At 38.8% G+C, this 18980-nt stretch overlaps 1 protein-coding gene across 1 annotated transcript in view; it reads left to right on the top strand.

Annotated features, from left to right (window-relative positions):
• The window catches only part of KIAA0100 (KIAA0100 ortholog), a 2229983-nt gene that overhangs the window by 1632206 nt on the left and 578797 nt on the right, over window positions 1–18980 (top strand). The window contains exons 27-28 of the mRNA XM_044054400.1: window positions 10876–10975; window positions 15944–16135. Coding sequence (XP_043910335.1) covers window positions 10876–10975; window positions 15944–16135 — 292 coding nt within the window. The remainder of the gene's footprint in view (window positions 1–10875; window positions 10976–15943; window positions 16136–18980) is intronic.

Raw genomic sequence — 18980 nt, 5'->3', positions numbered from 1 at the left:
AAAGAAACTTTTTGCATGGTTTCACTCTAGTCATTCCTTCCTTGTCTCACAGAGTAAGACTGGATGTGCTGTTTGAACGTTGAGAATAACTACAGGCACATGAAAATTACCAGTAAGTCATGGAGGTTTCTTGGCTGCCAAGTTTGGGTCAGTCATCAGTTGTATACTCTTCTGTTCACTCTCACCACAGTCCTCGGGTGTTTACCAAGTATTTGTCTATGGTAGCTGCTTACCAGAGGCTGCAGGGAACGAAGGTGTTAACTCACCCAGATGACTGGCCTCTGGACACTGTTTCCATTCAAGATTTGGTAACAGTGCAGGAATTTCTGACATCATTATTCCATTCTGTATGGTAACAGTAAATACTGAAAATTTGCAGGTAATATTTTTATATTTTCTGGCTGCAGTGCTTCACATCAGGCAGGGCCCAACTTCCAACAGATAAAATCCAGTCCTTTCAAATCAAGGTGTATTGTAACTTCTTTTATTACTGCATGCCCTCTGTTCATCATTTTCTGAAAGTGCTTGGTCACTTGTTAGCAGCTATTGCATGGTTCCTCTGGTCAGATCCCACATGAGAATTCTACAGTGGAACTTAGTGGTCCAGTAGTCACAGACTAATGATTTGTTGTCTCACCATATCTACATTTCCCAGGCTTTCAGACTTCACTTGCTGTGATGGCTGGATTTTGGCAGTTAACCAGATGGTAGTTACTTTCAGTTACCCACAACATTGGCTGCACTCACCACAGAGGTGTTGCTGAGGGTGGAGGTGGCATTTGCAAATAGTTCAGGTTGTATAGATACTTTTCAGGCTATCCTTTCACTTTAACATCCTTGAGATGAGAGTATAGTTGTTCTGATCCTGTAGTTATTCCAGGACTCCCTTCCTCAGGGAGTTCTCATCATGTAGTCCAAAAAGTTGGAATGGTCGAGTAAATACTCCCAGGAGGTTGTGATAGTCTGAGAAAGGCCCAGGTCCAGCAACTGCTTTCATGGTCAGGCAAACTCTGTTTGTTCTTGCTTGCTACTTCAGGAGTGATCCTTCAGTTCCACCAAGAATTTTCTCAAGTTGACGGAAATGAGCTGTGACCTGTTTGCCTCCATGACAACACCAGTTGCTTTTTCTGCCTTATTTTACCTCATCATTAACACCCACAAAGAATGCTGTGGCTCACAAGTCACTCCCTTTTTCATTTCCCCATTTTCTCTTTTGTTAAGTCTTTCAGAAAGGAAATCTTCACAGTTTAAAGATTTTATCATAGCTTTATATTGGCCCTGGCAGATGTGTTTTTTCCTGCTTCAGCCTTATCTTCTGTTGAAGCCCATGTTGTTGAAGCTGACAAGAACGGTGCTCATGCATCCATTGGGAAAGGCACATCCAGATATTTACACCTTGCATATAAGCATTTGACTTCTTTACTTTTAGTAGTGCTTTGTTATTCCTTTCTTTCTGAGCAGGTGGTTAACATTTTATTATCCTTTCAGAAACTTGGTACAAAAAAATGTGTAAAGACAAAAAGACATGTTTTTTTCCAGTTTGTGTCACTACCAAAGGATTGGATCCATTGTCATCTCTTGCTTTTGAGTTCTGGATTGCCTTACACATATATTTGGCTCTGGCCTCTGTTATTCTTCTGTTGAAGTTCATTTAGCTGCCATATCCATCTTCACTGAAGGCCTTTGTTCAAATTTCTTGGCCTTGTTTTGAAAGTCTGTGAAGCCTTTCTTTAAGCTGCCTGTTTGTTGAGGCCTCCTCTAAAACAACTGATACCGCCTTACAGCAATGTTATTTTTCTATATCCGTTTTACCTCCTTGTGTGCTATCAGTCCTTCAAAAATCCTTTTTGTTTTGAGACAGTTCGTTCCTCAGTACAGGCATGAGAGCTAACCAGTTGGGGGGGACATCATGCAGACAGCCATGGTGGTGGTTTGCATGTTCATCGACATCCTGACAATGAAGGCATTTCTCTTTTAACTCCCTAACCCTCTCCTGGTGGTGTCTTATACTCTCCCCTTGCTTGTACATGTTTCCAGCCACAGTCCTTGAGTGCTACTGTCACTAGCTTGAGATCACCAACCCCATGTCCCCAGTTCTAGCCATTTTAGTGTTGTGATGATGTTCCCTGTACCTGAACCACTGTTTGAACTTGGATTATCTGTGTTGTAATCAGAACTTTATACATGTGTACCACAGAGTAGTATTAGTGGACTTAAAACATCTTTCTTGGAAAGCTGTCTTTCTCTTGTGGAAGTTATATAATCTGGAAAGATCTCAGAGTTGCAAGCTTGTTTGCTGAATACCTCACTTTGGTCTTTTATAAGATAGAGTTTCTTGTCATCTTCTAATTCTAGAGAAGTCTCAGAATTACACCTGTATGTATTAAATTCAATTCCTATGAGTAACTACTAGAGCTTTATATATCACAGTAGCCTTTCTTATGAATGCCACCCTTGATAATATTCCTGGTCTTTTTTAATACATATGCAAAGCATTAATTGCAGGCTGGGTGTCTTACTGATGTCTAGAGCTTCTTTTGAAACTGCCATTGTTTGTGATATGTTCTCAAAAGGGGAACCACCTAAGAGGACTAACTTGGGACATTTGTGTTGATTGCTAGTGAGAATGGACCTCCTGTTATTAAATATGAAAGTTGTGTACTTACCACATAAAGATAAAATCTGGAAGATAGGTCCATCCTGGGTAACATAGATGGCCACCATTCCATCCTTGGAGAAGAAGGCTTTGTGCATCTTGTATTAATAGGCTTCATTTAATTAACCACCAACTTGAGATGCAGGTGTGGTAGTGTGCCATTAGGGAGCTCATTCTAAAGTCTGGTCCAAACGTGGTTCAAGTCTATTGCCACCTTGTTCTGCCTTTGGCTGTTGTGTAATCTGCTTCTCTATATCTGTATTATGAGGGCTGTATGGATTTTGCTGCCACTATTCCAGACATGGACAAGGATAGTCTCTCTCTTCCCCCATCTGCATCCTCCAAATGGTCCATTCTTTGGCAAAGCTGTTATGCATATGCAGAACAGTTAAATCTGAAATGGATTCACTCTTATGTCCCTTTGTCCTAGAAGTGCCTGGTGGAATTTTCTGCATCAGCACTTGTCTGACAACAAAATAAATAAATAATTAAATAAATGCATTCCTTGAATGAGAAGAAGGAATGCGTTACACATCCCATACGGTTGTAGCTGCCTGTTCATAGATTACAGCTGCCGCGGCTATGCTTTTTAGCCAATTTGCTCTACGGCAAAGTGCTGATGCAGCCGTTTGGTTTCGGCGATGTAGCTTGCAGGGAAATGTCTTGCGAGCTACACGCCGGAATCCCTCAGGATCATTGCTTAGGTGTATTATTCTTGGGGCCATCAGTTCATTGTGGAGATACCCACCTTGTTGGCTCTGAAAATGTCTAGTGCCCTTTGCAGGCCACTGCCTGATTTGCTTTCTTTTTTAGACTCTGCATGCTCCTGCTTGATTGCACTGTACATACTCATTCCTGTCTGAGAAGTTCATAGGTTCATAGGTAGGTACTAGGCTATCAGCCCTGGGGCCTATACAAGCCCAGCCAAAAAGGTACCCTGGCTTTTGCCACCCAAGAAAATTATTTTCCTATGCCACTGTCGAGCAGAGCCACAGAGGAGATCCCCGGGGTGAATTTCCTATTTCCCATCCAATCATCAAGATTTTTCTTGAAGAGTGCTAATGTGGAGCTTTGTTTGATATAGATAGGTAGTTTATTCTAGAGTATGGGAAGTCTCTGGGACAGTTACATCAGCACATTGATTTCCCAGTGGTGTGAGTCAGGTGTTAGGGTTTGGGCCATCTAGCAGGTTTTGTGTAGCGGACTACCCCTGGAGTTCGATCTCTTTGGTAGCTCTTTGAGCTGCACACTGTTGACTATTACCTCAGAGAAGTGTGTGACTGTCTATACTGGTGATGTCGAACCTTTTGTGCCAGGAGTTTTTGAAACGCCAAACCCAAAATAATTCAGTGCACTTCATGTGAGCAATGAATGCAAAAGGTGCGTCTTTGGCAACTTGGGTGCTGGTGAGTGCTGACATGTCACCCTAAACATCATGGCATGTGTAATATTTGACAAGTGTGTCATAGGTTCGCCATCACTGGTCTATACACATGCGAGTCCTTGGGCTGCTGTTTGTGCTCTTGCCCTGAATATGACAGCATGTGTTCACTAGTCTCATGCTGCACTGGTAGCAGATGGTGCGTGTGCTTGTTGGCACAGAAATGGTGAGCCAAAACTATTTCCCCCTACTCTCACCCTCCCTCCCTGCAATATCATTTCCTATGCCCATGCCACTAACTGAATGTAGGTCATCTGGATTACAGTCAGAGCTTCATCTTTCTGTACCCCATGGGCAGGCAGCATTCTCTGAGTGAGCCGAGTGGCTCATTATTTTTGTTAATGTTGACATTGAACCTTTTCAGTCCAGCATAAACCATAAAGACCACTTTATTTTGACCGCAACTGGAATCAGATCATTTTTTCCTGAGGAAGTAACCCATACATTATGGAGGAGATGGACATCCGTAAGAGCCATCATACAGACAGGTGTGATGGTGCTTGCACTCTTAATTACATCCTGGGAATTGAGGGCCAGAGACCACAACATTTTGCTACTTGTTAAGCACTGTAAGGCCTTACGGATTCACTTTAAAAGATTGAAGGCCCATAACAGTGAAATTCAAAACATTGAGATCAAAATCTTGAAAATTCAAAACATTGAATCCCATAACATTGAAACTACATAGGAAACTTAACATTTAACATATCCCATCAGAACTATATACAGAAACAAATAAAAAATAAACCATATTACACTTCTCCAACTATAAGCAGCACCCGTCATGCACACATCCCCTGCTACTTAAATATATCAACTCCGAGATCATACTACACAGAAGAAAATGGCAAACATACCATTCCATGCTTCATGACTGCATGTTTAAATTTTAAAAAACTATCCTCAACCTTCTCTTAGAAACACTATTTCACTGTTAAAACATTACACATTACTGTATATCTCTCCGATACTTACCGGAGTTTCATAGGTAACGTCAGTCATATTCCCATCTTACTTGCTATAGTACAACATAACTCATCTTAGTGTAGTGTAGTACAGTCTCTAAGTTGCTATGTTTAAGTAGCAGGGGGTGTGGGGGTGCAGAGGGACTTGCTCCCCTGCTTATATTTGAAGAAATGTAATATGGTTTGTTTATTTGTTTCAGTATGTAGTTGTGCTGGAATATAGTACATGTTGCTTCCTATGTGTTTTCAATGTTATGGGATTCAATGTTTTGAGTTTTCAGTGTTTTGAATTTTCAAGATTTTGGTTTCAATGTTTTGAATTTCAATGTTATGGGCTTTCAGTCTTCAAAGTGAATCCAGCCTTACACATGTGTAGCTAGAAAGTGTTCTTCTCTGCAGCACTGAGGCTTAGGCTGCTCACATATTAATGCCATGCATTTCTGCTCCTTGTAACCTTGTGGAGGGCAGGATCATGGTCCAGCACTGACTAGTAAAGAGATCCTTAAGAGTATTGCTTATCTGTTCTCCTATGAAGAATCTCTCTCCCTCCATGTGACCTGGACTTTGTGGTTCACAGACTTGCCCATCTACCCTTTGTATATCTTAAGTCAGTGCATTGAAGCTCATGTCGTGGAAGGCCCTCTTTCTAGTGTCCATTATGTCAGCACAACATATCTGAGTTGCAAGCCCTTATGTGCAGAAAACTAGATCTGATCTTTTAAAAGGATCAGTGTCCCTCTGGAGTGCACTTCATTTCATTCTGAAGGAGGTTTCCTTGAATTAAACCTTTTGTCAGCAGAAAGCATCAGTGAGAGAGACCTCCGTAAACACACTAGGTGGGAGCAGGTTTCTTTACTGCATGGATGAAATGGCTTTTGGTTGTCAAATAGATAATTTGCAATCGCATTGCTAGTAGCATTATTTTTTTTGCTATCAGGCTATTGACAAGCACTCTATGGCCTATATCTTTATTAAGCACACAATGCTGTTTTTATAAATCACTCCAGTACAGGAGTAGCTCCCTCCAGGACTTGCGTCAAGAATGTCTCTGCTACAGACATCTGTGCAGTGGCCACTTGCTCCTGTGTATACTTCTCCTAACCATTAGTGCTTTAACTGTGACTTTTTTTATTTCAGAACTCTATTGGTGCTCTGTATTTGTGTAATTCTCTTGCTTCTTCCACCATATCGGGTACTAGTTGAGATTCATCTTTTCCAAGGACCCAGCAAGAGGGATCCCCATGTAAAGCAACTGATAAGGTCAGAGCATATTTGTGTCCAAGGTCAAGGACCTCCCTTGATGAGTCATAAACTCCCTTGTTTTATTTTCCTGTGGGAGAGTGGTTTTCCACCACTTGTTGCTGTTGGTGATGTCTTTGTGTTGGGCAAATACATGCTGTTGTATTGTTTATTCAGCAGTTTTGAACAAACTGTGTTGCTCTTTCTTGATTTGCAGGAAGGTACTGTCTGGTGTTTTTCTGATTTCTAGTTGATGCCAAAGAAATATCCAGTGGAAAAAAAAAACATCAGAGTCCCCTGTCTTTGATTAGTTGACTCAGTAAGAACATAACTATTTCATTTTATTTTATTTACTAGGCAGTTTTTCCTGTTGGTCTGCTTGCCAACCCATTCCACTGCCGCAGTTATTGGGTACCTTTCAGGAGTACTCTGTATTATAAATATCCCATGTACTTCTGCAGTAAAGAAAGCATTAACACTGATGCTGTGTTGTCAGAAATCTGATACTGGTATATAATTCTTGTCCTTTAACAAATAAAGTGATCTGCTTTGATCTGGGATTCTGTACAGCCATTGTATAAAAATGCATTTAAAATGTACTTGTATCCAGTGGCATTTTTTTTGTCAGTAGAACATAGAAAGTGTTCAGCTGCCGTACTGAGGAGTTTAGAAATTTCTTTGTGGAAGCGGTGTTAAGATACCTCTATTACTGGATATAACAATTTCTGGGTTATAAAATGGACAGTGTCAGTTTCTCAGCTGAAATGCATCTTAGTAGGGCTTGCTGCATTGTCTAATATAACTACAAAGAATTGTCCATATTAGAATGGACAATTAATATGTATTTAACTTTATTGCCCTAGTCTGAGTGCATATAAATGCCTTTGCTATGTTTTCAGCTTGTCCGATCTTTTGTTCCAAGTTCATAAAGATAACTTATTATAATGAAGATAAAATTGTTTATTTTTTTAAACTCTTTTTTTCATTAACTTTATCCTCTGGTTTCCTAGTTTTGCCCTTTTCTGGGTTTGTCTGCTGTTGTCCTTTCTTGCTTGTGGAGAATGGTAGAAGCCAAGGGCTATCATTTGCAGTCCGTGAGGATATGAAGAGCTTATCTATACTAAGTCCCCTCCTCTTCACCTTACCCAGTCGCTCAGTGTATCTGACAACTAGATTGACATACACTGCTGAACATTTGTGTTAAGATGCTTTTGGGTTGGTTGGTTGCCTCCCAAATAAGCATAAAAGTATAAAAGATTTAGGATCTTTGCTTGGAAGTGTTTACATAGGTAGATGTATACCCCAAGTAGACTCCAAAGAAATTTTCCTGAGGTAGATAGCAAATATTGGAGGTGTGATGGGGAAGAAAGAGGCAATTGGGAATATATTTTTTGGGAGTGTAATGAGTTTGCAGACTTTAAAAGGTCCCTACAGGCTACTCTATCAGAAACACTGGGTGAGGAATTTGGTACAACTACATATATTATATTTTTGAGCTATGATACAGAATCAGAATTGCCTAGACATAGTAAGGCCTTGCCGAGTCTAATTATGGTGGCTGGCAAAAAAACAGTTAATAGAAAATGGAAATCAGAGTCTAAACCAACTGAAGTAGAAGTAGTGCATATAGTAACAGAGGTAAAACAACTGGAAATGGAATCTGCAGAAAAGGATAGGAGTAAATTACATACATAAAGTGGAATTGTTGGAACAATAAATGCAGAATAACATTCTGGAGGAGGAATGAGGTCTAAAAGATGTCAGGATTTAAATGAGCTATGTAATGTTTAAATGACTAACTAGATAGATCATAAGTGATTTATAATGTTTGCAACTAAAACTATATCAGTGTTTGTTTGCATTTATATAAACGTATGATTACCTATGTCATAAGTGATAATTTAATATGATGACTCCTGTTTAAAAAAAAAAAAGATACTCTTGGGTTGGCCATTTTGTAATTGTATTTGTTTGGTTGATTTTCAACCTTTCATAACTAGTGAACTGACTCAGAATGGAAATATCCCATTGCCTTCACCTGAGAGTGGGGAGTGCAAGCTACTCAGTAATTGGTGGCTGCATAATGTAAAGGGATAAAGCCTTCACTACTACCTAGGCAACTGGGGTTTGACTAGTGGTCCTGGCACTGGAAAAGATGATGTGGTTGAGATAAGAATGAAGGGGCGGGCCCCACTTGTCTGTGTGTGTGTGTCTCTCTCTCTCTGTTTCTTTCTCTTGGGAGGGGGGGGGGCTATAGGCATGTTTGTTTGGTAAAGTATTATAGGCAGGATTCACTTGATAAAGACCAGGGAAATTGCTAACATGCTCTTACAGTGTACGTGGTAATCATGATGGCTTATATCTCCAGCTGAAGTAAGAGAAAGACAAGTGAAAGAGATGGCCATTGCATGATCAACTCCTGAGGTGCCTTAAACCAAGTTTTTGCAGTGAGAGGAAGGCATGGATGATAGCCCTGCTACTAGTGCATTGCCACACACCTTTTACTGAAGGAATGAATTGTAGGACTGTTACAAAGAGGGACTAAATGGGTCAGTGGGCCAACCAGGAAGGAGAGCTATATGGTCAGCAGAAGAATGGAGAGAGAAAAAAAAAACTAATTGGATGCTCAGAAAAAAACCCTGTTGAGATGTTTGCGCTTGAAATGCTGAAAGCTGACACACTGAAAAAAACGAAAGATCAAAAATGGAGGGGAAATGCAAATCTCAAACATCAATCTTCTCCATTAAACTTCTTTTTTATTTTTTTTTTTTGCAGAGGAGCAAGCCCCCCCCCCCCCAAACTTATCTATACTAACTCCAAGATTGCCATACATTGGAGAAAGGGGAACATTCTGAGAAATGGCCATGTTTGACTTGGCATACAGCCATTCAGTCTCCCCATTATGGGAGTTACTTTAGTGGGTCCTGACATTTCATATCATTACTGCTAAAGCCACTAGTCTGTGCTGGTTTCTGTGCAAGGGCATACTCAGTTTTGGTCACCAGTGGTTTAATCCAGGACAAAAGGGCTGCTTCAGTTTAACTGGATGCCTCTTTAAATTTCTGTAGCAACATAAAGAAATTATTTATTTTATTTATTTATTTTACATTTGTTAACCATGCATGTCCAACTGAGCTGAGTAGCCCTCTTTCAGCGGAGGCCCGGGGAGAAAAGCTCCATAAAATAGTCAGTTACACATTATACAAAACCATTATTAAAAGGACAATAGTTAGTTAAACAATTATACAATCCATTAGTAAAAGTATATGAAGAGAATGACACCACCACAACGGCAAACTCTCTCAGTCAAAAAAACGTCAACCATAAGACCTATGGATGACTGAGAGTGAAGCAGTGAGATACAAGCATAAGGTGGGTTCCCCAAAATCCAATAAGTCTCCAAAACGATTGATGAAATGTAAATTTTATTCCTTTCAGACAAGCGCTTTCGCTAAAAGTAGCTTCTTCAGGTCTATTCTATATACAGATAAATTAAAAAGCCATTTTTATACTCATGACAATTCAATTAAAATAAATTGCAAACCTTACTTAAAAGGGAAATGCCATTTTGTTTAAAAACAATTCAAAATGCAAAGTAAACTCAACTTTCCTTTCTAACATACCTATAAGATTAAAAATGGTATATATATAAGAATATATGAAAGTATGCAAAGATATAAATAAAAACATTAAGCTATATAAATGCACCTAACATGTATATTAACTTATGTGTGTATGAACAAATTTTATCATGACCAATATATCTTTGATACTATGAATGGACAAAATGGTAAACTGATGCATAGATTTTTTAATATAACTTCATCAAACTCATATACACACATATACACGTTCTTCACATCCATTTATGCATCAGTTTACCATTTTGTCCATTCATAGGTGCATTTATATAGCTTAATGTTTTTATTTATATCTTTGCATACTTTCATATATTCTTATATATATACCATTTTTTTACCATTTTGGGGAACCCACCTTATGCTTGTATCTCACTGCTTCACTCTCAGTCATCCATAGGTCTTATGGTTGACATTTTTCATTAGTAAAAGTATGATGCAAGGTAGATATTAATAACAAGACTGTAACATAGGTTTACCATACACTGTTCAGAAAATGAAAATGAGAGAAACATACACAATTAAGTGTTCAAGGAGAATAAGAAAGGCAGTCTATAGATGTGAGATAAGTGTTAGGGAGACCATACATCTAATATTATATGAGTGGATTTGTCAAATAAAAGTTAGGATTTAAGTTTTATTGAATGAAGCATAAAGGGGTAAGAAGCTTAGGTTGAGAGGTACTATTTTTAAGTAGGGTAGGAAGATGGAGGGTGAAGTAGGATAGGGTGGATGGTATCAGGGGGATGAGTACAGCTTTATTGCAATATTGTTTTTCTTCCTTTATCATACAGATTTGGTTATCCATTATGGCACAGTGGTTTATTTCTCTTAAATAATTAAACATGACAGTACTACATGCATTGCTATTAGTTCATTTTAACTAAGACTTTGCCATTTTCTGGTGTTTGCAATAATTATGGTTTTCCCTGTTAGGTGAAAAACATTGAAGAACAACGGGAAAGAAACCCTGACTCTGTACTTGAGCTAATGGAGGGTGGACAAGCAGTAGGTGGCTTAGTCAGCACCACTACAGGTCAGTAAGCAAATCCTTTCTGTCTACATGATGAATGAGTTATACCATTAAAATATTTTCATGGTTACATTGGCTACCAAGAATACATTTGCTGTGTTGTGGAACACTAATTATTTCATTAATGGTGTAGTACTTGTGGAATATTTCAGTAATTTTATGGTGAAGCTGGAATATTTCACATTTGCTGTGGTACCAGTTCAGCAACAGAAGTAGTAGGATGCATCATGAATCCTTTTAGTACTGTATCTTACCATTTGGGTAAGTATTGATGAGTTATGTAAATTATAAGAATATGTGGTACTTCTTGAATGGACAGAAGTGTTATTGTTCTTGGCCCTTATTTGTGTTGTCAGAAGCGTTGTATCCATTCACTGTTTCATCCTTTAAAAGTAGAATGAGGATACACATGTCGTCTGTTGGGTAAATAAAAAAAAAAAAAAAAAAAGGGTGGGGGAGGGAGTCCACAGACCTCACTTGGAAAACAACTTTTGTTCTGAAAAGCCTGTAACCTGTATAAGGGGCATATGTTTATCAGGAGTGGAAAATACAATAGATTCCAGATAAAATGGAATAGTTTACTAAGTTTACATGATTGCATCACCAACAGGAAAATGTGCATAGTTATTTGGAATAATGCTGCAGGATAACATTTCTTGTGTTTGGATTTTCACAGTACCTGTTTTTTTTCACAATATGGCTATTTGTAGCTGATGGCGAAAAAATTGAGTATTTTACTGATACTGATGTATTGCTGCAGTGCTACTCTTGCTTAGGTAAAGCATATAAGCATGTATTTGGCTGAAGTATATACATTATTTATTGAGCTTTATTCTGAGTAAGATTTTAAATTATTATTATTATGATAAAACATGCAAAAATCTTGATTTTTATTTCTGTCATGCATTTGATTTGATTTCAGTACTGTTTCTGAGTTATTTATTTATTTAGTTATAAGGGTGCTATAGTTCTCAGAGGAAGTGTGATCCCAGCAAAATGCACCCCAAGTGTACGTTGTTATTGATGGTGGTACTGCACTATGTAGAGGCTGTGGTGCCACATTTGAACAGTGTTCTGTGGTACACCTCTGTAATTTAAAATGTTGCAATGCTGTGGGATGGAAGTTGGTTGTTTGGCTTCAAACATTGCATACAAGCTGCAATTTTCAGCCAGTTGAGCAACCTTAAGTTTCTTCCTGAGAGTTGACCTCAAGACATTTCCCTTACAGGGAAGAAGCTCAAGAAACAAGGAGAGACTGGGATTTTGGATGCAGATCCTTAAGGAAAATAACAATAACCATACAGAATATTATATTCATAAAGTAGCAGAAAGTATTCTAAGAACTAAGCCAACAGTGGAATGGAGAAAGGAGATTCTGCTGATAGGACTGACTGCAGTTAGGGATACAGACAGTAAGCAAGCGGGGCTGGAATTTATTGGAGAAAGCTGGCAAAGGAACCAAAGTATTGGGAGCAAATAATTAGTGAGGAAAGGATAATAGAATGGGAGGAGGCCAATAATTTATTTCGACTTCAGGCTAAAGATTGTCTTTGCTATCAAGGATTTATATCAGAGTATAGGCAGAGAGAAAGAAGTGGGGGGTTCCTAAGCAAAAGACCAGCACTGGTAGAGTTTTTAATAGAATCTGGAACAGAAGCTGTTAAGTAAACAATAATGCCCGACAGGGTGTGTGTTAATATAGCAATAACCCACGCCTGGGTGTGGGTAATGCTGGATTTACCCACAGTTAGTGTGGTTTGGTCATGAGGGCGAAGCCCGAGTGGCCAAACAAAGCCAACCGTGGGTAAATCCAGCATTACCCACACCCAGAAGTGGTTATTATATATAATGACATTATTTAAGAAAAAAATAATTACTTTTCTTAAATAATGGCATTGTATAATGCCTCCTTGCTGCCCTTCCACAGCTGTCTGGTATTGTGCTGCAGTTCTGATGTACTTCGCATGCATATGCCTACGCAGTACATCAGAGCTGTGGCAAAAGCAACGGAGAAAGCAAGATCTCCGTTGCTTTTTACAAACTGTTTCGCTATGTTAAATGGATTTAACAGAGTGAGACACTGTGAAGCAATGGAGATCTTGTGTTCGAAGTTGCTGTAAAAAAAAAAAAAAAAAAAAGTTATAGTAATGGAAAATGTCTTTGCGACCGGACCTTTTTCCATTACTATAACTCTTGATTTACAACGTGCATGCTGACCAATCAGTGTGCACGTTTTTGAATACTAATGGGGGGGGGTCGTTGTATAATGTGTAATTAATGCTCACCCAGGGGTGTTATCAGGCCCAACGCCGCAGGCCTGTACTAGAAGTAGTGAATATAGTAACAGAAATAAAACAACTAGAAATGGGATCTTTAGAAAAGGGTAGGAACAAATTACTTAGAAAAAATGGGAATTGTTCATGCAGAATAACTTTTTGGAATGAGGTTTAAAAGAAGGTGGATTTGAATGAGCTATGTAATGTTTGACTGACAGTGACTGGATAGGTTATAAGTGCTGCATAATGTTTGCAGTTAAAGTATGTCAGTATGGTTTGTTTTCATTTATATAAATGTATGAGTGCCCATGTCATAAGTGATAATTTAATAAAGATGTTTATTGTTAAAAAAAAAGAAAAACATTTCCCGTAAATCCTGGGAGGAGTCATCCTAGAGTCAGTTGTGTTAAAAGCAGGGTCTATGGTCCTTTGCATGGGGGAATAGTAAAAACATTTGAAACAGAACACTCTGCGACTTGCAGAGAAGAAGCCCTGACTATGCTGTGCATACCCAGAGAACCCTGGTTTAATTAGCAGCCCTGGACATTGACAGAACTGATCATGGAGGCAGAGCATAAGATGTCAATACTAGCTCTGCCCCATTCTGGGATGGGTGAGAATAAGCCAGTCTTCTGCAGTGCTGACTTATGTGGTGAAGTGGTGGAGTGCAGTAGCCTGTATAAAGGTCCAGGGATGTGTACTTAGCTCTGGCAAGTTGCACTAAGCAGTAGCATTTCGGAGGGGGGGGGGTGCATATCCTAATGGAGAGGGGAAGATATAGTTGGCTACCATACAGACCAGACACCTGGGGGTGGAGAGTTAAGCCATCATTAGAAAACCGTAATGGCTGCCTGTATGACAGTCACCCCTGGCAAGCTTTCACACCAAAGGGGCTCAAATGGGCTAATTTATTGATTGTAGGAGAATTGATGGTTGACAGGCAGTTGGGATAAAAGCATATTAAAAAAATCTTTTGAAATGGTTTCACATTTACCAGCTAATTTTATGCAAAGTACATTTCAATAGCTGCCATTCACAAATTACTTTTGAACTCTCTGTTATGGGATGTGATAAGTGCTTTGGTGCTGTTCTCTTTTATGCTAATATTGCAGTGATATACTTGTATATTTTTGTGCTGTGTTATAGTAGGCAAAGATCACTATGCTGTTGTACATTGCACAAAAAAAGTTCAGTTTTGGCACTGCATGTAGCCCTATCACTACTGTAGTGTAACAGTATCAGTATAGTCTGTATAGTATTTGATTATGGCACTGCTACCATGAGCAGGATAGATGTACATCTTTATGTGGTTAGATTTGGTATTTAGGTATGATTTTCATTATGTCCCTGTGAGTACTTTGGAAATACTGAAGTACATTTAAAGTATCATTTCAATACTTCAGTATGCTGTGTAAGCTTTGCTGTGAAACTCTTTGCAAGGCTGTGAATGATGCTGTGCATCTCTTTTGTTTAGTAGCATGTAGTTATTTTGTATCACAAAATATGGTAATTTTACATGGTGGTGTTAAGACGTAGAATCTTGGTTCAGTATTTCCAAGTCTTTGTAGTGTAGACATCATTGTGTTTTTGCTGTTGTACATAGTTAACTAAGTTTTGGTGTGATGCTGTAACATACTGTGCAAACATCAGTATAGTATGGCACTTTTCATTCTTCAGATTTTGAGTATTATACCATTAAGTTTATGCTATTCTTGTGCAGTATGTACTTAGTATGATGCTGTGGTGCATTATATGTATTACAGTGCATCTGTGATGCAGTATGTAGATACTGTATGGTGTAATGTGCAAATATACTGTGTATACATGTTACTGTGCTGTAGCATACAATCTGGTCATCTTATAATGATGCTTTGAGGCAGTATCTGTATATTACTATGCCATTTAACTAGAGTTTGACTATGGATGGTATAATACTCAACATATTTCAGCATTGTTCTAAACTTAGATCAGGATATTGTGAAATCTTATCTGTTTATTTACCCCATCTAGTTCTACCCAGAAGTATATATAGAGTCCGCATTCTGTTGTAGGTGGTAGGAAAGGGGTGCCTTTTTCCCCTTCAGTTTGAGAAACAAGGAAGAATGTGTCAGGTCAATTGACAATATGCATGTGCAGGAAGAAGGTAGCTGACTAAAGATGCTAAAGCATGATTAATACATCCTCTTTCAATATGCAGTCCTTTAATGCTAAAACATCTATATGTACCCTTGTCAAAATATCTTCACACAAGTAGTTGATGTAAAAGTGAAGAAATAATTGAATCTGCTCCTCATCTTGATTTCTATCTTCAGGATTCTGTCTTTGATTACCATAGACTTTGCCAACTGATCCTCCATGATTTTTCTATTTGTTTTGCCACGTGCTGCTACTGTATTCTAGAAATTGATACTGTATCCCTCAGTAGTTCTGCTGTCTGTTAGTTTGGTTGATATATTCTCATCTTTAATTCATATTGGTGTAGTCCATCTTCATGTGTTATGATTTGAAAGGCACGGAGCAGCCTACATTATTTAACTTCCCTCATAAGGATTAATGTGGCTATCTCCTCCTAGGTTTATGTTTTAGAATGGTGCATACACCAACATCATAAAACTCAAAGTTCGCAGCAGTATAATGTTTTATTGAAATGCTGCCATTTCCCTAAGTAACTGAAGTTCTCTGATTTTCACTTCAGACTGGAATCAGTCTATCCAAGCTCAGCACCCTCAACAAGTACAGAGAATCATTTCCCGCTGTAGCTGCCGGATGTATTACATTGGTTACAGCCATATTGACCGTGATATTGACCCTGAATTACTGTCGCACATCAAAACACCTGAGGTTCGTGAAAGTCAAGGGAAGGAAGATCTGTTAAATAAACAAGAAGGTAAGTGCCCGAGGTATGCTACCATTTTGACTTCAGTCAGTGTGCCTTTTAAATAAGTAAATTGTTCAGACTAGAGTGCTGGGTTTAAGGTTACAGACAACACATTTTAATCGATTAATGTAGTGAAAGTTTTTATGGTTGTTTGCTCTATGTATTTTGATGCTCTTTTATTAGTAATTTCAGTATGTACTACTTGTATTTTTCTGACAGCATCAGAATGCTTCTTACGACCCTCTCAGATTCTTCTTTGATAGTCACTGTTTTGTTATACTTAATATAATATTACTACAATGGTAACTTTTTTCATCTGATGAACTTGATTTGTCTTTTATTCGTTAGATGGCAGATGTTAACATTTTGATCCAAGAGACCTTACAAGTGTATTGCTTTGTTTACACTAATTCACTTCTTTGTTGTTCATTCAGGACACTGTTGCTATCCTGCTGCATGTATCTCCTCCGTTAACAATACATTGTTGATGTATAGTTTCCCTTTTAGAGTTACAAGCCAAGCTTCCTGGGTTGGCCAATGACTGGTAGATGTTGAGATGGAATTGTAGTTTCATAAGTTTTCTTTTACTGCCGTTGCTGTCTTTCTGTAGTTCATTAGTGCCTAATCCAGCACCTTAAGGGTCTGCTGACAGATCTAAGTCCAGTCATGCAGCACTTGCTACCTTGACTGTATAATACATGGTAGATGCACAGCAATAAAACATTAAGTGTAGTTTAAATTATATTCTACAGTGAAGAGGCTGTTCTAAGTCATGAACATCACCATAGTGTAAATGCAAGAAAAAAAATTCTTAAAAGCCATTGAAGTTAGTTAATACCATTGGGTGGTCTAGGTTATATTGCAGCTGAGAAAGTGGAAGCACAGTAGAACAAGTTGACATACCAAAGGCAGCACTTGTCTTAATATTGGAGTAAGTATGAAAAGTCAACTCAGACTTGATAACTTTATAGAAAGATCAATGTCCAGAACAGCTGAGATCAAAAATGCTGTCTCTGAGCATTCTAATTCTGTTACAGAGTTAAAGAAGGAGAACAAGCAACTGAGGGAGAAGGCAGCAGATTTGGAAATGGAATAAAGTGTGTGAGAAACATGTGGGCATGAAGGACTGTGCAAGGAGGAATAACCTCTCTGTTATAGGTATGTGAGTGTGAATGGAAGGTCGTGATTAGATTGCTTTTGTACAGTAGCATCAAGCCTGTTGGTTAGGGTTAACATTTTTTGAGCTTTAGAGCTAACACAGTTAACAGAAAGTCATGTCATATACTGGTCAGGATAGAAAACTTCACATTGAAAGACCAGCTATTGAGTGCAGCATGTATTACTCAGGCACCACAGAGTTCAGGAAATTGATTGACAATGCAGTAATCAGGGAGCGCTGCTAGAACAGGATATGATACAGGATGATGCACCCAGTATACATGAAGAAACTCTGAGGCAGAGGGCACAAGGTCTTTATTAAATCCCCAGGAGGTAGTGGAGTACCTAAGAGACTGAGAAGCTGGGAGGGAATAGTCTGTAAAACTGGCTGAAGAATGAAAGATGCTAGATGAAGATCTGTCAAATAGCAGACATAAGAGCAAGGCAGGTGATGGTCAGAGGTCTTATTCTGTTTTCATTAAACCAAAGGATAGTGGTGGCACCAAGTCCTTTTGCTATGAAGAAAACTAAGAATGAGAGCAAGGACAGTTAGGTTCAGAGGTGTATGCCTAAAAATTGGCTGAAGTAATTGTGATGTTGAGATTTTCATATTTAGTAAATGCTAAAAAGAATGATTTTTGTAAACTGAGAGGAAAGTGGGAAATTTGGATTTTAGATTGTTTTGGCACGAAAAGAACATACTTAAGGTACCTGGCCATGTGAGCTCTCAGCTGTTGGTTTCACACTTTCTAATACCTTGAGTCAGTAAAGCAAAAGCTTAAAGTCAAGACAATGGGGATTCAAAATAAGAACCTCAAGAGGGACATCTAGGATTGTGCAGTATTAGCCTCCAATTGTCCAGACACTGTCTTAACTGGAGCTATGATTCTTTGGATGCAACATGCAGGCAGCTGCTTTGGGGTCTGTGACTTGCAGGCATGCCTGGCAGAGGAATCATTCTCTCTCAAAACATGGGCACTGTTGGATAGCCCACCACTCTCCACGTATCTTGACCCTATCCGAAACATAGCTAAAACCTCACATCTCCAACAGTGAAATCTTGCCTCACAGCTATAACATTTACTGTCAAGACAGACTCTCCAAAAAAGGGGGAGAGGTTGCAATCCTGTACTCCGAGCAACTTGTCTCCCCTACTTATACCCCTCCCAGACTTACACCCAGCTGTGAGCTGCTTATTCTAAATTCTCACATCAACCCTACCCCCCCCAAAAAAAAAAAAAATTGCTATAGCAGCCATCTATATACTACCTGGAAATAACATACCCATCCTTGAACCTATCCTGTCATGGCTGTTACTCCATATACCCTATGAGACAATTAATCCTGGGTGATGTCAGTACTGATTGGAAAAAAACTATCGACCATCTCTCCAAATCTTAGCATTAACCTCTATGGCTTCAACCAGCTAATTACTATGTTCACAAGCTTAAATAAAACCACAATAATAGTTCCATTCTGGATTGAATTCTTATCTCCAACCCAAACCTCTACCATAACCCAGCACTGTACCTGACTCCCTGAGTGGCCATCTCCCTATTTTTGTGCAAAGATACTCTCTTCAATTTCCCAGGGCCTACCTATACAGAGACTGCCACAACCTTTCCAGCTTTGACACAGAAACCTTCAGTAATAGACTCTGATTAGTTAACTGGTCCTAGCTTCAGCACCTCCCCCT

The sequence above is a fragment of the Protopterus annectens genome, chromosome 13.part0 (genome assembly GCF_019279795.1).
Source record: "Protopterus annectens isolate FY-2018-M chromosome 13.part0, PAN1.0, whole genome shotgun sequence".
Lineage (NCBI taxonomy): Eukaryota > Metazoa > Chordata > Ceratodontiformes > Protopteridae > Protopterus > Protopterus annectens.
The sequence above is the reverse complement of the archived record's forward strand: the minus strand, read 5'-3'. Positions and strand labels throughout refer to the sequence as shown.